Source organism: Amblyomma maculatum, chromosome 1 (assembly GCF_055883805.1).
Source record: "Amblyomma maculatum isolate TAMU_Amacu chromosome 1, ASM5588380v1, whole genome shotgun sequence".
Lineage (NCBI taxonomy): Eukaryota > Metazoa > Arthropoda > Arachnida > Ixodida > Ixodidae > Amblyomma > Amblyomma maculatum.
The window spans coordinates 294,000,142-294,012,795 of NC_139344.1; the positions used below are offsets into that span (position 1 = coordinate 294,000,142).

General features: G+C 46.5%; 1 protein-coding gene across 1 annotated transcript in view; it reads left to right on the plus strand.

Moving 5' to 3' along the window:
• Positions 1–1,243: 1,243 nt before the first annotated feature.
• LOC146206820 (protein Skeletor, isoforms B/C-like) overlaps positions 1,244–12,654 on the plus strand; it is a 248,491-nt gene continuing 237,080 nt past the window's right edge. The window contains exon 1 of the mRNA XM_084591583.1: positions 1,244–1,345. Coding sequence (XP_084447709.1) covers positions 1,297–1,345 — 49 coding nt within the window. The 5' untranslated portion in view covers positions 1,244–1,296. The remainder of the gene's footprint in view (positions 1,346–12,654) is intronic.

A 12,654-nucleotide genomic window follows, 5' to 3' on the forward strand; every position in this document is an offset into this window, starting at 1 on the left:
TTCCAGTATTTTATTGGTTCTGTAGGTATTCCTCTTTTTGGATGAGGGAGCCTTCGGCAGCTTAGCGGATGATGTCTACATGAACCATGTATCCGGCGCTTGATGCAGTTTGGAGTTTTCTGTCTAGGCTGTGCATCGCTGTGTTGAAGAGCGTGGGTGATATTATTTTTCCTTAAGGAGTGCACTAGGGAAAGGTTGTGAGCGGACTACTCCAATCCCAACTGAAGTTGTTTCGTTGGAGGTGAAGGCTTTGATGTAGTTAAAGTTCCACGATATAAAGAGCTTGCGTGTCATCGAAGGTCCTCTTTAAAATGAATGCCAGTAAAACATTGTGTCCATGACCTGTCATTCTGGGAAGGGGTGCTGTGCGGACAGTCCTCTCCTAAATCCTGTACGAGTGAAGGTGTTCTTACCATGCATATAACTTCGGAAGCAGGTTTGGGTTCCCTTTTCATGTAACCTTCTTAGGCAAGAGGCTCTGGCACGTGTCCTTTCTACAGTAGCTCCTCGATAATAGTGTTGCGAAGAAGATCGGCATGGCGGCGTAAGGAGCTCTCGGCTAGCCGTTAAATCATCTTTCAACCTGTCGCAATGTTCTGCCACCTTCTTTCTTGTCGTTATGTAACATTTTGGTGGAGGTGTTGGGTGCGTACGTCCCCCCCCAATCCTCATCTTGGAGCTCTGACGCCATCCGTACGTCGGGACCATCGGCCGTGAGCCCGTGGATATCGCCGCGCAGCTTCGCCCCACCCACTAGGGTGGCTCTCCAAGAAACCTCTTCTTTTGTAATAAATGCTTTCCACCACCACCAGCCCATCCTGCCCAAAGCAGGCCAGCCGCAACTACCGCCGCCCCGCCCTCAGCCCTTATCTGAAGACAAGGCTCAAAGACGAACTTATCACAGACGAGGTCAGAGCAAAGACCCGAACAACCTGAAGGAACCGAAGTACACGAACACGGAACCTCCTATTCAGTTGGGTCCCTAATGTGCTGATGACCAAGGTTTCCGATTTTTGCATTCTGACCCAAGAGTCGTATACTTTAGCTAATCTAAGGAGTTACGCTGGCGTCGGTAGGATAGCATACATAGAGGGTACTATGATGCATTTGTGACGGAGGATCTGGTTATGTGGCGCGAGGTTGGATATTGTGTGAGTAGCGATTAGTTTTGGTTCCTTCCTGCGCTGTGCGTGCTGCTCGCAGCGACTGGGCGGCCGCGAGAGGGAGCGCCGCCCCGCGGCGCACTCGCCTTCGTGCGGCCGCGGCCGGCTCTGCCTCTCAGTTGACGGCGTCGACATGGTCGGGATACACGTACTACCGCTGCTGCTCGTCTGCACGCTCCAAGGTGAGTAGCGCGGCGGCGCCAGCGCGCCGGTCCGGCCACGATCCCTGACCGGCGCGGCTGGGCGCGCGCATTTTTGAGAGATCCCTGGGTGTGAGAACTGTGCTTGTGCGGCGCTTATGAGCACGAGGTTACAGCACCGCATTGCTACGCGCGGACACAAGCTGGCAAGTAGTCCAACAAAGATGGTTTCGTGAGGCTGCCGCCTCACACAGGCACACTCTTCGGCATGCCTCTCGATAGTCAGCCTATGGTTGCTTACATCATTTGCACCGCTACAAGGCTGGCAGGTTCAACTGCATGGATTTTAACCAATTTACACTTGTTGTAGCCCCCGCCCTAAATAGTACGGTGTACGGCTGCCTTAATCATAGTCCAACTCTTGGCAGTATTAATGTCCAGCAGTTCGCTGACATTTGACGCCAGTCATCACTTCGGAATGAAACGGACTATAGCGAACCAGCTGGCAATTTTGTAGCATCCATTCAGCATTGCCTCCTTGAAAGCAGTATCGATGGCTGTCTTCACTAGCGTATGTAACGAGCGACAACAAATGGAATGACGATCTTTGAACGAGTCAACACAACTGACGCCGCAATTGGGTGGTCTCTGTTTCCTTCTGTGCTCGCTTGTTGTTATTCAGAAATATCGCAAACATGCTCCATCAAATCACGGATTATCTTACAACCAATTTACGCGGCTTAATAGCCAGTCGACCTGCTTCACGTCAAATAGTGACTACTTGACGGGTAAGTGGTAATTCAAGTTTGCTCGTATCCGGACAGCTTAGAATTTTTACCGTACTCTTGTAACGCTATAATTTCGGGTTTGTCTCCGTTTGCAAGGGACGATTGAAAAACGACTCTTTAATGTAGGAAGCCCCTACAGTTGCATTGCCAGATAGTATTACTGCTGTTTAGCCAAGCCATTTTTTATCGCTTGAAATTCCGCGCATATCCATTGGTACCTTCTCTCAAAATCCGCCATGAGAGCAGCGTCTCGCTTTTCGAATTTCACTGTGACAGTTTCTGTCATTTGTTTCACGAATTGCATTAGCGTTCCATTCAGTAGTTTTATGTCCTGTTTCTGTTTATCATTCAGTTGTTCGAACTTGGTCTCGAGATCTGACTCTTTGGTTCTTTTCTTTTTAAGTGGGGGTTTTTCCACCTTATAGCCTCTGCTTCTTAACCTGCTCTACCTGCATAGATTCTGTTGCCTGTTCGGGTTCCGCGGTTTTCACAGCTGCCATTTCTAGCATTTTTATCCGCTCTTCTTGTTTTTTAATATACTCAGTGAGATGCTCTGCCTGTTGTTTATTGAGCTCTTTGAATTCTGTCGGAGTCCTGGGAAACTTTAGCTGACCAGCTCACCTTTGAGGCTCTCTGCGTTGCTCTTGCAGTCCGCTTTGTAGCCGAGGAAAGGACGCTGACCGGTCTCTAGTTGTGCTGATCTCTGGTCCGACTGGCCTTCTTGCTTTTTGGCTTCCCACTGGCGTTTCTTAACGATGTCATCATCATCCTGACTATACCCACTGCAGGGCGAAGGCCTCTCCCATATTTCTCCTCTTAACCAGGTTCTGTGCTAGCTGCATCCATTTGACCCCTGCGAACTTCTTAACCTCATCTGCCCACCTAACTTTCTGCCGCCCCCTGCTACGCTTTCCTTCCCTTGGAATCCAGTTTGTTGCCCTAAGCGACCATCGGTTATCCTCTCTTCGCACTACATGTCCTGCCCATGTCCATTTCTTCTTAATTTCCACTAGAATGTCGGTAACTTGAGTTATTTCTCTGACCCACTCTGCTCGCTTCCTATCTCTTAATGTTACCCCTACCATTTTTCGTTCCATAGCCCTCAGGGTTGTCCTCAACTTAAGTAGAACTCTCTTGGTTAGCCTCCACGTTTCAGCCCCATAGGTGAGTACAGGTAAGATGCAACTGTTGTATACTTTCCTCTTGAGCTATACCGGTAAGCTGCTAGTCATAATCTGCGAGTGCTTGCCAAATGCGCTCCATCCCAATCTTATTCTTCTTGTTATTTCCTTTTCATGGTCCGGATTTGCGGTTACTACCTGTCCAAAGCAGACATAATTGCCTACTACTTCCAGTACTTCGCTACCTAATGCAAACTGCTGTTCCTTCCCGAGGCTGTTGAACATTACCTTAGTCTTCTGCATATTGATTTTCAAGCCTACCTTTCTACTTCTTCTGTCTAGGTCACCAATCATTATTTGCAGTTCATCACCGGAGTTACTTAGCAAGACAATGTCATCAGCAAATCGCAGATTACTGAGGTATTCTCCATCTACCCTTATCCCTAACTGATCCCATTCCAAGCCTCTGAGTACTTCCTCTAACCAAGCTGTGAATAGTACTGGGGAGATTGTGTCTCCTTGCCTAACACCTTCCTTTATGGGAATTTTGTTACTTTCTGTATGCAGAACTATGGTTGCTGTGCAGCCAGCACTTCCAACGATGTCTGCGAAAGATATCTTTGCACCTCTTGTCCCTGGTGTAGTGCTCCTTGCCGCATAGTTGACACTTCGGTGCACACGGGGGCCGATGTCATGCCACACCCGCCCTAGGGGACAAAACGCAGGTTGCAACCCTTGTCAAACGAAACGTTACCGCACTGCAGCACGAGACAGAACCGGTCCAGTTAGATCACACTCTCATTGAAATGATACCGCGAAAGCGGAAAGAGAACAGCTTATATATTTTAAATGTATACAGATCTCCGAAAGAGAGAAAGGATTGCGGCTTCGACAGCCGCAAAAACGAGACAGATTACGGGTGAAAATCCAATTGTCATTGTAGGGAACGCGCATCACCACGCATGGGGGTGCAAAATTACGCACATTAAGGGTAGGGAACTCTGGGGCAGCATTTTACAGAATGAGCTAACATTAATCACTGACCCAAAGAAACCAACAAGACAAGGAAATAGCGTGGGTAGGCACACTACACCCGACTTAACACTTATTGGAGGCCGAATAACGGCCAGGTGGTGTAACTTGGGGGAGGACCTAGGAAGCGATCCCAAAATTATTGAGATCGTGGTAGAAGCCGGACCGCCCGCGCCGAAACCCAAAACGTTCGCAGCTGTAAACTGGGACCTATTCAGGCAGAACCTCCATTCAGAAGACGAAATTACAGACATGGCATCTTGGGGCACAGACATTCTCGCGGCAGTTAAAGAAGCCACCGAAGAGGTGGAAGCAGGCGAAACGCAAGAAGTGGTCTATAAGCGCTTGATAGGTCTGTCGCGCAAGAAAAGGGAGCTAGAAGCAAGGCTTGCCCAGAACAGGGGGAACAGGAATGTACGCAAGCTCCTGGCCAAACAGAACAGAGATATTGAGGAGCATACGTTGTACTTAACTAGAGAAAACTGGGGCGACATCTGCGAGCAGAGGGACCGCGGAATCAGCAAAGCTAACGCGTAGAAAATGCTTAGGCATCTTTCAGACCCGGATAGGACAACATATGAGGCACAGCAACAACTACAAAAACTCGTATATAAATACGAAGGCGCTGGTGACCAACTGAAGGACCGGTAGTTGAGATGGACGGCGCAGAGAATCCCATTCTGGGAAGCGCATCACGATCGGAGAACGGAATTAAACGTGAACAAAAACGGCGGCAGACAGAATCAGCTGAGGAATTTGAATGATGTATCAATAGCTAAGCGAACAGCATATATGCAGGAATGTTGGGACAAGGGCCAAATTCCACCGGCGTGTAAAGAGGCCAACTTAGTCCTTATTCCGAAGCCAGGCAAAAAACTAAGTCTAGAAAACCCGTGGCCCATTTCGCCTACCTCATGTGTAGGTAAATTAATGGAGCACGTAATTAAAACGAGACTAAATAGATTCCTAAAGGAACAGGAACTTTACCCAGACGCGTTGATCGAATTCAGGGCCCATCTTTCTGCATGTGACGTCATGCTTCAACGTAAAGAGCAAGTGCTAGACAATTAAACATGAGATACAAGAGCAATAGCCGGTCTAGACGTGGCCAAAGCTTTCGACAACGTTCACCACTCAGCCATACTAGAACGCCAAGAAACTCTAAATGTAGATAGAAAGACATAAAATTACGTCAAAGACTTTCAAATAGAAGAGTTATTATCTGCCAAGGAGGGAAGGAAGAGAAAGGAATAATAGTGTGCAACAAAGGTACTCCCCAAGGCTCAGTCCTATCACCAACACTCTTTAACACTGCTTTGATTGACCTACCGAAGAAATTGGCAGGTATAGAAGGACTCAACTACATAATATACGTGGACGACCTCACCCTCTGGGTTACCAAAGGCAGTGATGCGCACATCGAAAACACGCTCCAAACAGCGATTCAGGAACTTGAGTCGTACCTAAACCAAACAGGACTCAAATGCTCTGCCGAGAAATCGGAAGCGCTCTTCCTCGGCTGACAAAATAAACTAAGAAATCCTCAGGAACACGGGATAACGCTAACGGTAAATGGGGACAAAATATCCTTGGTAGAAACGATTAGAGTGCTTGGTCTTCGGATCCAGTCAAACGGTAAGAAAAATGAAACGATACAAACACTCGACTGTAGGCCAAACGTGTCGGGTAATCAAGGGAAAAGCAAACAAACACGCGGAAAGGAAAGAGGATTGAGACTAATTTATTCATTTGTAATCACATACGTGGCACCATACGGCTTGCAAAAGCAAAAAAGAACAAGATTGAAATCCTAATTAGAAAAGGTATCATAACTGGCCTCCCTCCGTACACATCCACCCAGAAAACTCTCGGGGATTTGAAACACGTTAGACGAGCTCATTGAGGCTACCAGAGTAGCGCAGCAGCTCCTCCAATGGGGACTAAAGATTCTAGAAAAGCGAGGACATCCCAACAGACAATCCAAGGAACAGAAGACGGGTTTCGTAGCCCTAGCAACCGTCTGCAGCATTCGACACAACGGCTGAGGTATTCCCAATCGGCCCACCTGCGAGGAAACGAGACAGCGCACGCCCGAGGACACCGGGATATCAGTGCGGTCTCGTGCCCTTTCAGAGCGAGAAGCTGAAAACATACCATGATATTCTCAATCATTACAGATTAGAAAGACAGACAAAATTCTAAGCAGAAAAGAAGAGGTTATATGGAGAAAGTTGTAGGCGGGGGTTTTTCCCACTCGTCCTAAGCAGATGGCATCCGGTGATACAGGAAACTGAATGAAATTGCAAGTATGATACACGTGGTGTGGACATGCCCTAGATACAACGAACCAGACAGGAATGTGGAGTCCTGGGAGGCTTTAATAATCAGCCAGAACAAACAAGTCCAAACAAAAATCATCCGTCTGGCCCTGGACACCGCTGAATCCCACGGGATTCCAGCCTGCTGAAAGGGGAGGAAGCTTTTTGATGAGTTCGAATAAAGTTATTTGTCAACATCCGCTTTATTTTACTTAAAGAGTTATCGTTAAGAAATTGATTTCTATATTTAGAGTTTGCGATTTTTTTATTCCCGCTATCCTTCCTGCCAAGTGTCTGCGTCGAGAGAAGGAATGCCCCACCCCACTCTTTTATCTACACCTACGTAATGGCAGCGCAATACACAAGCTACGAGCAGATGTGTTTGCGAATGTTGCAACACTTTACGTAGGTATCTTTTCGGCGGAACTCCGCCTGGTACTTAAAACATCACCAACCAAATTATTTCTTAGAACAGTCCTCCTTGATACGCTTCTCCACTGTTATTCCGTGTGCCGAAAGGGTGTACTGGATTACCGCCAGATTTCTAAGAACGCAATCCTTTTAATGTATCTCATAAAGTACGAGTAAACTAGTCTGTGTTGTGCTTCTGAGAATGGCGAAAATATTCAATCCTATAAATTGCTGAAAAAGTTGTTATAACATTCATGGAGCGAAGGAAGGCGGTTCCAAGTATATATGAGGTGATATGCGCGCTGCTAAGTTAGAATGCTTGATTAGCGTGCCAGGCAATTTGTTGGCCAATGGGGTGCTCGTAAGAGTTGCCCATCCCGGCTATCACACCAGGTGTGGCCTCCGTCCCTTTGTGGATTTCGGAATGCGTCCTTGGTTGGGGAAAGGTCGCTAGTAATTCCGCTGTTGTGGCTCCGGTTCTATTTTGTTACCGGCCTCAGTCCACAAGCAGCTAGAATATGCAATGCGTGTGGTGGAAGTGTATGAGGTGGCGCCAGAAGCGTGTCTTTAGACAGTAAGACGTATAGAAAAGGTGGCTTGTTTAACTGAGATAGGCTGAAAAGTACCCAACTCTTCATTTCTACATGTCAAGGTGTGTCGCACAAAGTATTGCGCTTAATAAAAGAAAAATCGAAAACATAGGGCTATAAACAGCAACGGATGTTATTTATTAATTTGCTCAGGGATAAATGTGAGTTCGTATCCAGATTCAAAAGCGAAGTCGTTTCCCGGTACGCTGCAAAGCGGGAGGAAATCCGGTGTTCAACGGATGCGCAACATCCGCTGCGCCTAAATCCTGCCGCGCGTAAAATAAAAAAAGTTAAGCAATTCAAATTGCAAAACGTCACGAGAAAACGCGGCGTTTGCACACTTCAAGCATCAGTTTCGGGGTTTGTTCCCAAAAAGCATTGGGTTTCCTCGAGCCTGTCAAGCGTCTTTTTCTTCGTTTGAATAACTGAGATGCATCGTCTGTCGCGGCCTCGAACATTTGTACGGATGAACAGACGGCGCTAATATTATTTAGCCCAGTTTGACTAATTGATTAGTAGATTTGATTAATTGATTAATTTGATTAATAGCTAGCTAAATAATATGGCAAGTTACGTCCGCGCCGCTAATAACGTGTTCATAAATAAGCAGTCTTTCTGTTTCAAAAACTCTGTTTTCAGAATTTTTTAATGTGCCCGCTAAACACCGTCCATAATATAGTATCATGTTTAAGCGAAGGAAACAAATTTTTGAAGGTAGGTTATATGTGAGATGGATCCTGCAACAATGGTGGTGGCCACCAGCAGAAAAAAAAAAAAAGAACTGGTTAACAGTTCTCATTGCCTACTTCCTGGCTATTCAGCTTAGGCACCTGGTTTCAATTACGCCTATATTATTTATTCTTCAGGTGCACTCCAAGGCGCTTGTCGTGTCTAAGTGGAGCAAACATAGTTGACCTCTTTGGTGGAGGCCGCTTTCAAATACGTGCATTCTGGTTTTCTCGTGACGCAGGTGTGTATCGAATTGTCTCGCGTGACTCATTTATTAGATTACAAAAAAAAAATAAAAATAAATATTTGTTTGTAGTACGTGACTGCTTCAATTTATTGCATCCACATTACTCATTCTGGCTCACCTTACGTGGGACGCCCCTTCGTTTTGCTTCAGCGGAAGTTAAAGATCTTTGCAATCTATTCACATTATAATTGCACATCTGCACAAAAGGTGGAGAGGCTGAGGATGCAAATTCTTGGCGAGTGTTCTCGTGAAAAGAACAACTGTGAAAGTTCCGCTAATTCAAATGTTGAGCACTTGCTTAACCACGCATGAAAGATTACTAGCGTTCATTGTTTGTACAGGGCGTGTAGATTTGCGTATCTTGCAATATTAGCCCCACCTCGGTGGCGCTCGTATCCCAAGGAATCCCGGCTTTCGACAGAAGCGACGTGAGTGCACATTAAAGAATCTCATAGCGGGACATTAAACCCAAACAATGTTTAGCTTGCGGTCACTCTGACAACGAAAAAGACACCCTCTGTTTCTCCGCCACTTCTGCGCTGTGCGACCATGGCAGTCAGTGGTCGTAGAGCGTTGCTCTTCCTGAACTGTGCACTAGGGCCGCTTTTTTTCTTTTTTTATCAGTGAAACATCGAAAATCGCAATATACCGCATCTACATGCACGACAGAAGCCGCTTGCTAAATGGTTCTTTAACGTGCACTGATATCGTGCTTTTCTCCTCTATCCCGCATCCTAGCAGTCGACAACCCTAACAACCACTGCGCCACCCCGTTTCTTCTTTATGGATAAACAGGCATTTAAGTGTTTGGGAAGCAAGGAATGACTACTAAGAGCCGGGTTCGATCCCGTCCGCGCTTCGACGCAGCTGAATTGCAAAGAACGTTGTCGAAATTAGCCGTTGACTAAGGGCGTCTGTCATAGCCTCAGCTGCTTTGGAAACTTGGCAAATAAACAAGTGGCCAAGGTATAGACCAGCACCCTGTTTACAAACAAAGGGGGCGCTCGCGGCGCCCCCACTGGGGGTGAAAAGTAGGGTTAGAGCCCATGGGAATATATAGAATCGAAATATTCCAAACCAGTTTTCTCATTTTATGGGTACCTATGATGTTGTTATTCGGTACAAAGCAACAATGAACATCCTAGAGCCTATCGCGAAAATATCAATTCTCATTACCGAAGTATTTTTAAAATACAGCTAAACGCATGGGGGTACGAGTTGGGAGGGCGATCCGTTGAAACACATGCAAACACAGCTTACCGCAAATTTTTTCTCGTTTCGCAGCGCATCAGAAGTGGTGGCCGGTCGTTAAACGTTGACCAGCGCTTTCAACAAATGTGTATTAGGTGTCATTACGGAGGCAGTCCCCGCCAGTGTTATGAATCCAGACACCACCAAAAGGCAAGCTGGGTGTAGCAATCGCGCTGTTTTGTTTACACTCTGATATTCTGCTGCATAGAGTAAATAAATTTGATAATACTGTCGCTCTAGTGATACGTCCAAGAAAGAATTACATTTAAAAAGCCATACGAGAATATGGACCGAACGAGAATCGCGCATTGCAGCAGACCTGCAACTGTGCGCGGTCCGTTTATCGTGCTGTGAACAGTCTCGTAAATCGCCAGACTTGCTATGTGCAATGCAGCAATGTCGGACTACGTGAAAAGCATGTCGGAAATGACGACATACAGGCATATAATTATTTTGAATCAGGTGGGTGCGCGCAGCTCATCGACGGGCATATATGTTTTTCCCCCATGGCTATGATATCGTTCTGCGCTTGCTTTCCTCGTCTTATTTTTTCCGTACGGCGCAGACCACGCAGCGCTTGCACGGACGTCAGAATATAAAGCCTGTCAAAATGTTGGACTTTTATCGCAATTACATATTTATTCGTTTCAATACTTAGCCACCATTGATGTTTTCAGGACGCAATGACGTCGTGCGGGTTATTTTGCATTTTGTACCTCTCAATCTACAAAATGATCCCTGACGGCATCATTACTGCCGCCCGTTTCACATGCTGCGACGCGCACGGCAAAATTCGGCCCGGTGGCAATGTCGTTGCGACGGCAATCGCCCGTTTCACATGCTTGACAGCGCCCTGCGATTTATGTCATAGCAGCGCCAGCGGCCGATGATTCCGAAGAAATTATTTTCAGAAAATAAATGTCGAACGTAATGTAGTGTGTTTATTTTATTTACCATATCTTTAAGTTTATATACAACCTACATTTAGGCAAAAAACCATTTTTGAAACTTTGGTCGGCTTCCTCTCCGGCTGGCCTCGTCGCACCGGCAATGCGACGGTTGGAAACCCGTCGCTCTGTGACGAAATCGCCCTAAGAATCGCATCATGAGAAACGGGCTTCACGCGCAGGCCTTGCAATGCTTTTTTTTTTTTGTTACTTCCTTCATGCAACATGATGTCGGGGACAAGACGTTCACCAAAAGAAGGAAAATCGCTTGGGCGTCTCGCCTCATAGACTTGGGGGTTCGTCTGGAAACGTGCCGCATTTATTGATAAATATGTTTTACAGGGATGTCAGACGCGAAAAGTTGTTGCACACGTATATTCATGGTCTTAATAGTGCACAAGATCTTTACAAAAAACTGCTTTCGGAGCTGCCAAGTGAGCTTCTTTCGAACCGTTCTTTTACATATATTTTGTTTGGGCTGCGCGCAATGCATTTCTAACTGGGGTTTCAAAAGTAGATTTCCTCCGCGATGGCGCAGCACACTTTGTCACACTACTGGTGCTCTGCAAAATGCGGAAAGTGTTGCGGTAAGTTGTGTTTGCATATGTTTCTATGTGTGGCCCTCCCAACGCCCTTACGGGGTGTTTTAAAATTACTTCGCCTCGGTAATGAGATTTCATACTTTCACGATCTGTACTAGGATGTTCATGGCTGCTCTGTACAGAATAAAAACATCACAGGTGTCCCGTGAAATGAGAAAACTGCTTTCAAATATTTCGGTTCCATGTATTCGTATGAGTGCTAAGCCTACGTTTCACCCCCAGTCAGCCCATCCTGGTGACAGAAGCGCCCGCGCATCTCGCTTACGTCACAGATCGGTGTTGGTCGCCGGCATTAGAACGTGCAGAACGCATGAGATGCCCCTAGAGGCCATTCTCATTAGTGCGACCGCTGCTATGAGCGGACTTTAGTCGATGCGGTGAATGCGTATCAAAAGGAGCCATATTTAGGAGGTTACGTTTTACACGATACAATTTCTATCGTTATAAATACGTCCTCAATAAGCCAAATGATATGTCGCGCTGAAACTGCGCGTAAAATTAGATATTAGCACACTTTGGTTTGGTTTGCAAGGTTTAACGTCCCAAAGCGACTCAAGCTATGAGAGACACCGTAGTGGACGACTCAGGAAATTTTGACCACCTGGGGATCTTTAACGTGCGCTCACATCACACAGCACACGGGCGCCTCGCTTTTCGCCTTCGTGGAAAAGCGGCCGCCGAGGCCGGGATTTGATCCCGCGTCACAGTAGTCAAGCGCCCTAACCACTGCGCTATTCCGGAGGGGACATTTGATAGTGTAGAGATCGGTCACATTTCTCTAAAGCCTTCGATCGGAGAAAGCAAAGTAAAATTCTAGACTGGCTTTTACTGATAATAGCTGCCTCCAGCGCAGCTGCAACACAGGCACAAACGCATTGCTAAATCAGTTATATTAAAAAAAGTATAGGTTCCGTGTTATACGCTTTGTAATCATCATCAGGAGCAGCCTGACTATACCCACTGCAGGGCGAAGAATTCTCCCATATTTCTCCAATTGACCCGGTCCTGTGCTAGCTAAATCCACTAGACCACTGCGAACTTCTTAATCTTATCCGCCCACCTAACTTTCTGCCAGCCCCTGTTACGCTTTCTCTCCCTTGGAATCCAATTTGTTACCCTAAGCGACCATCGGTTATCCTCTCTTCGCACTACATGTCCTACCCATGCCCATTCCTTCTTCTTGACTTCCACTAGAATGTTAGTAACTTGAGTCATTTCTCTGACCCAACCTGCACGCTTCCTAGATCTTAATGTTACCCCTAACATTTGTCGTTCCATAGCCCTCTGCGTTGTCCTCAACTTAAGTAGAACCCTC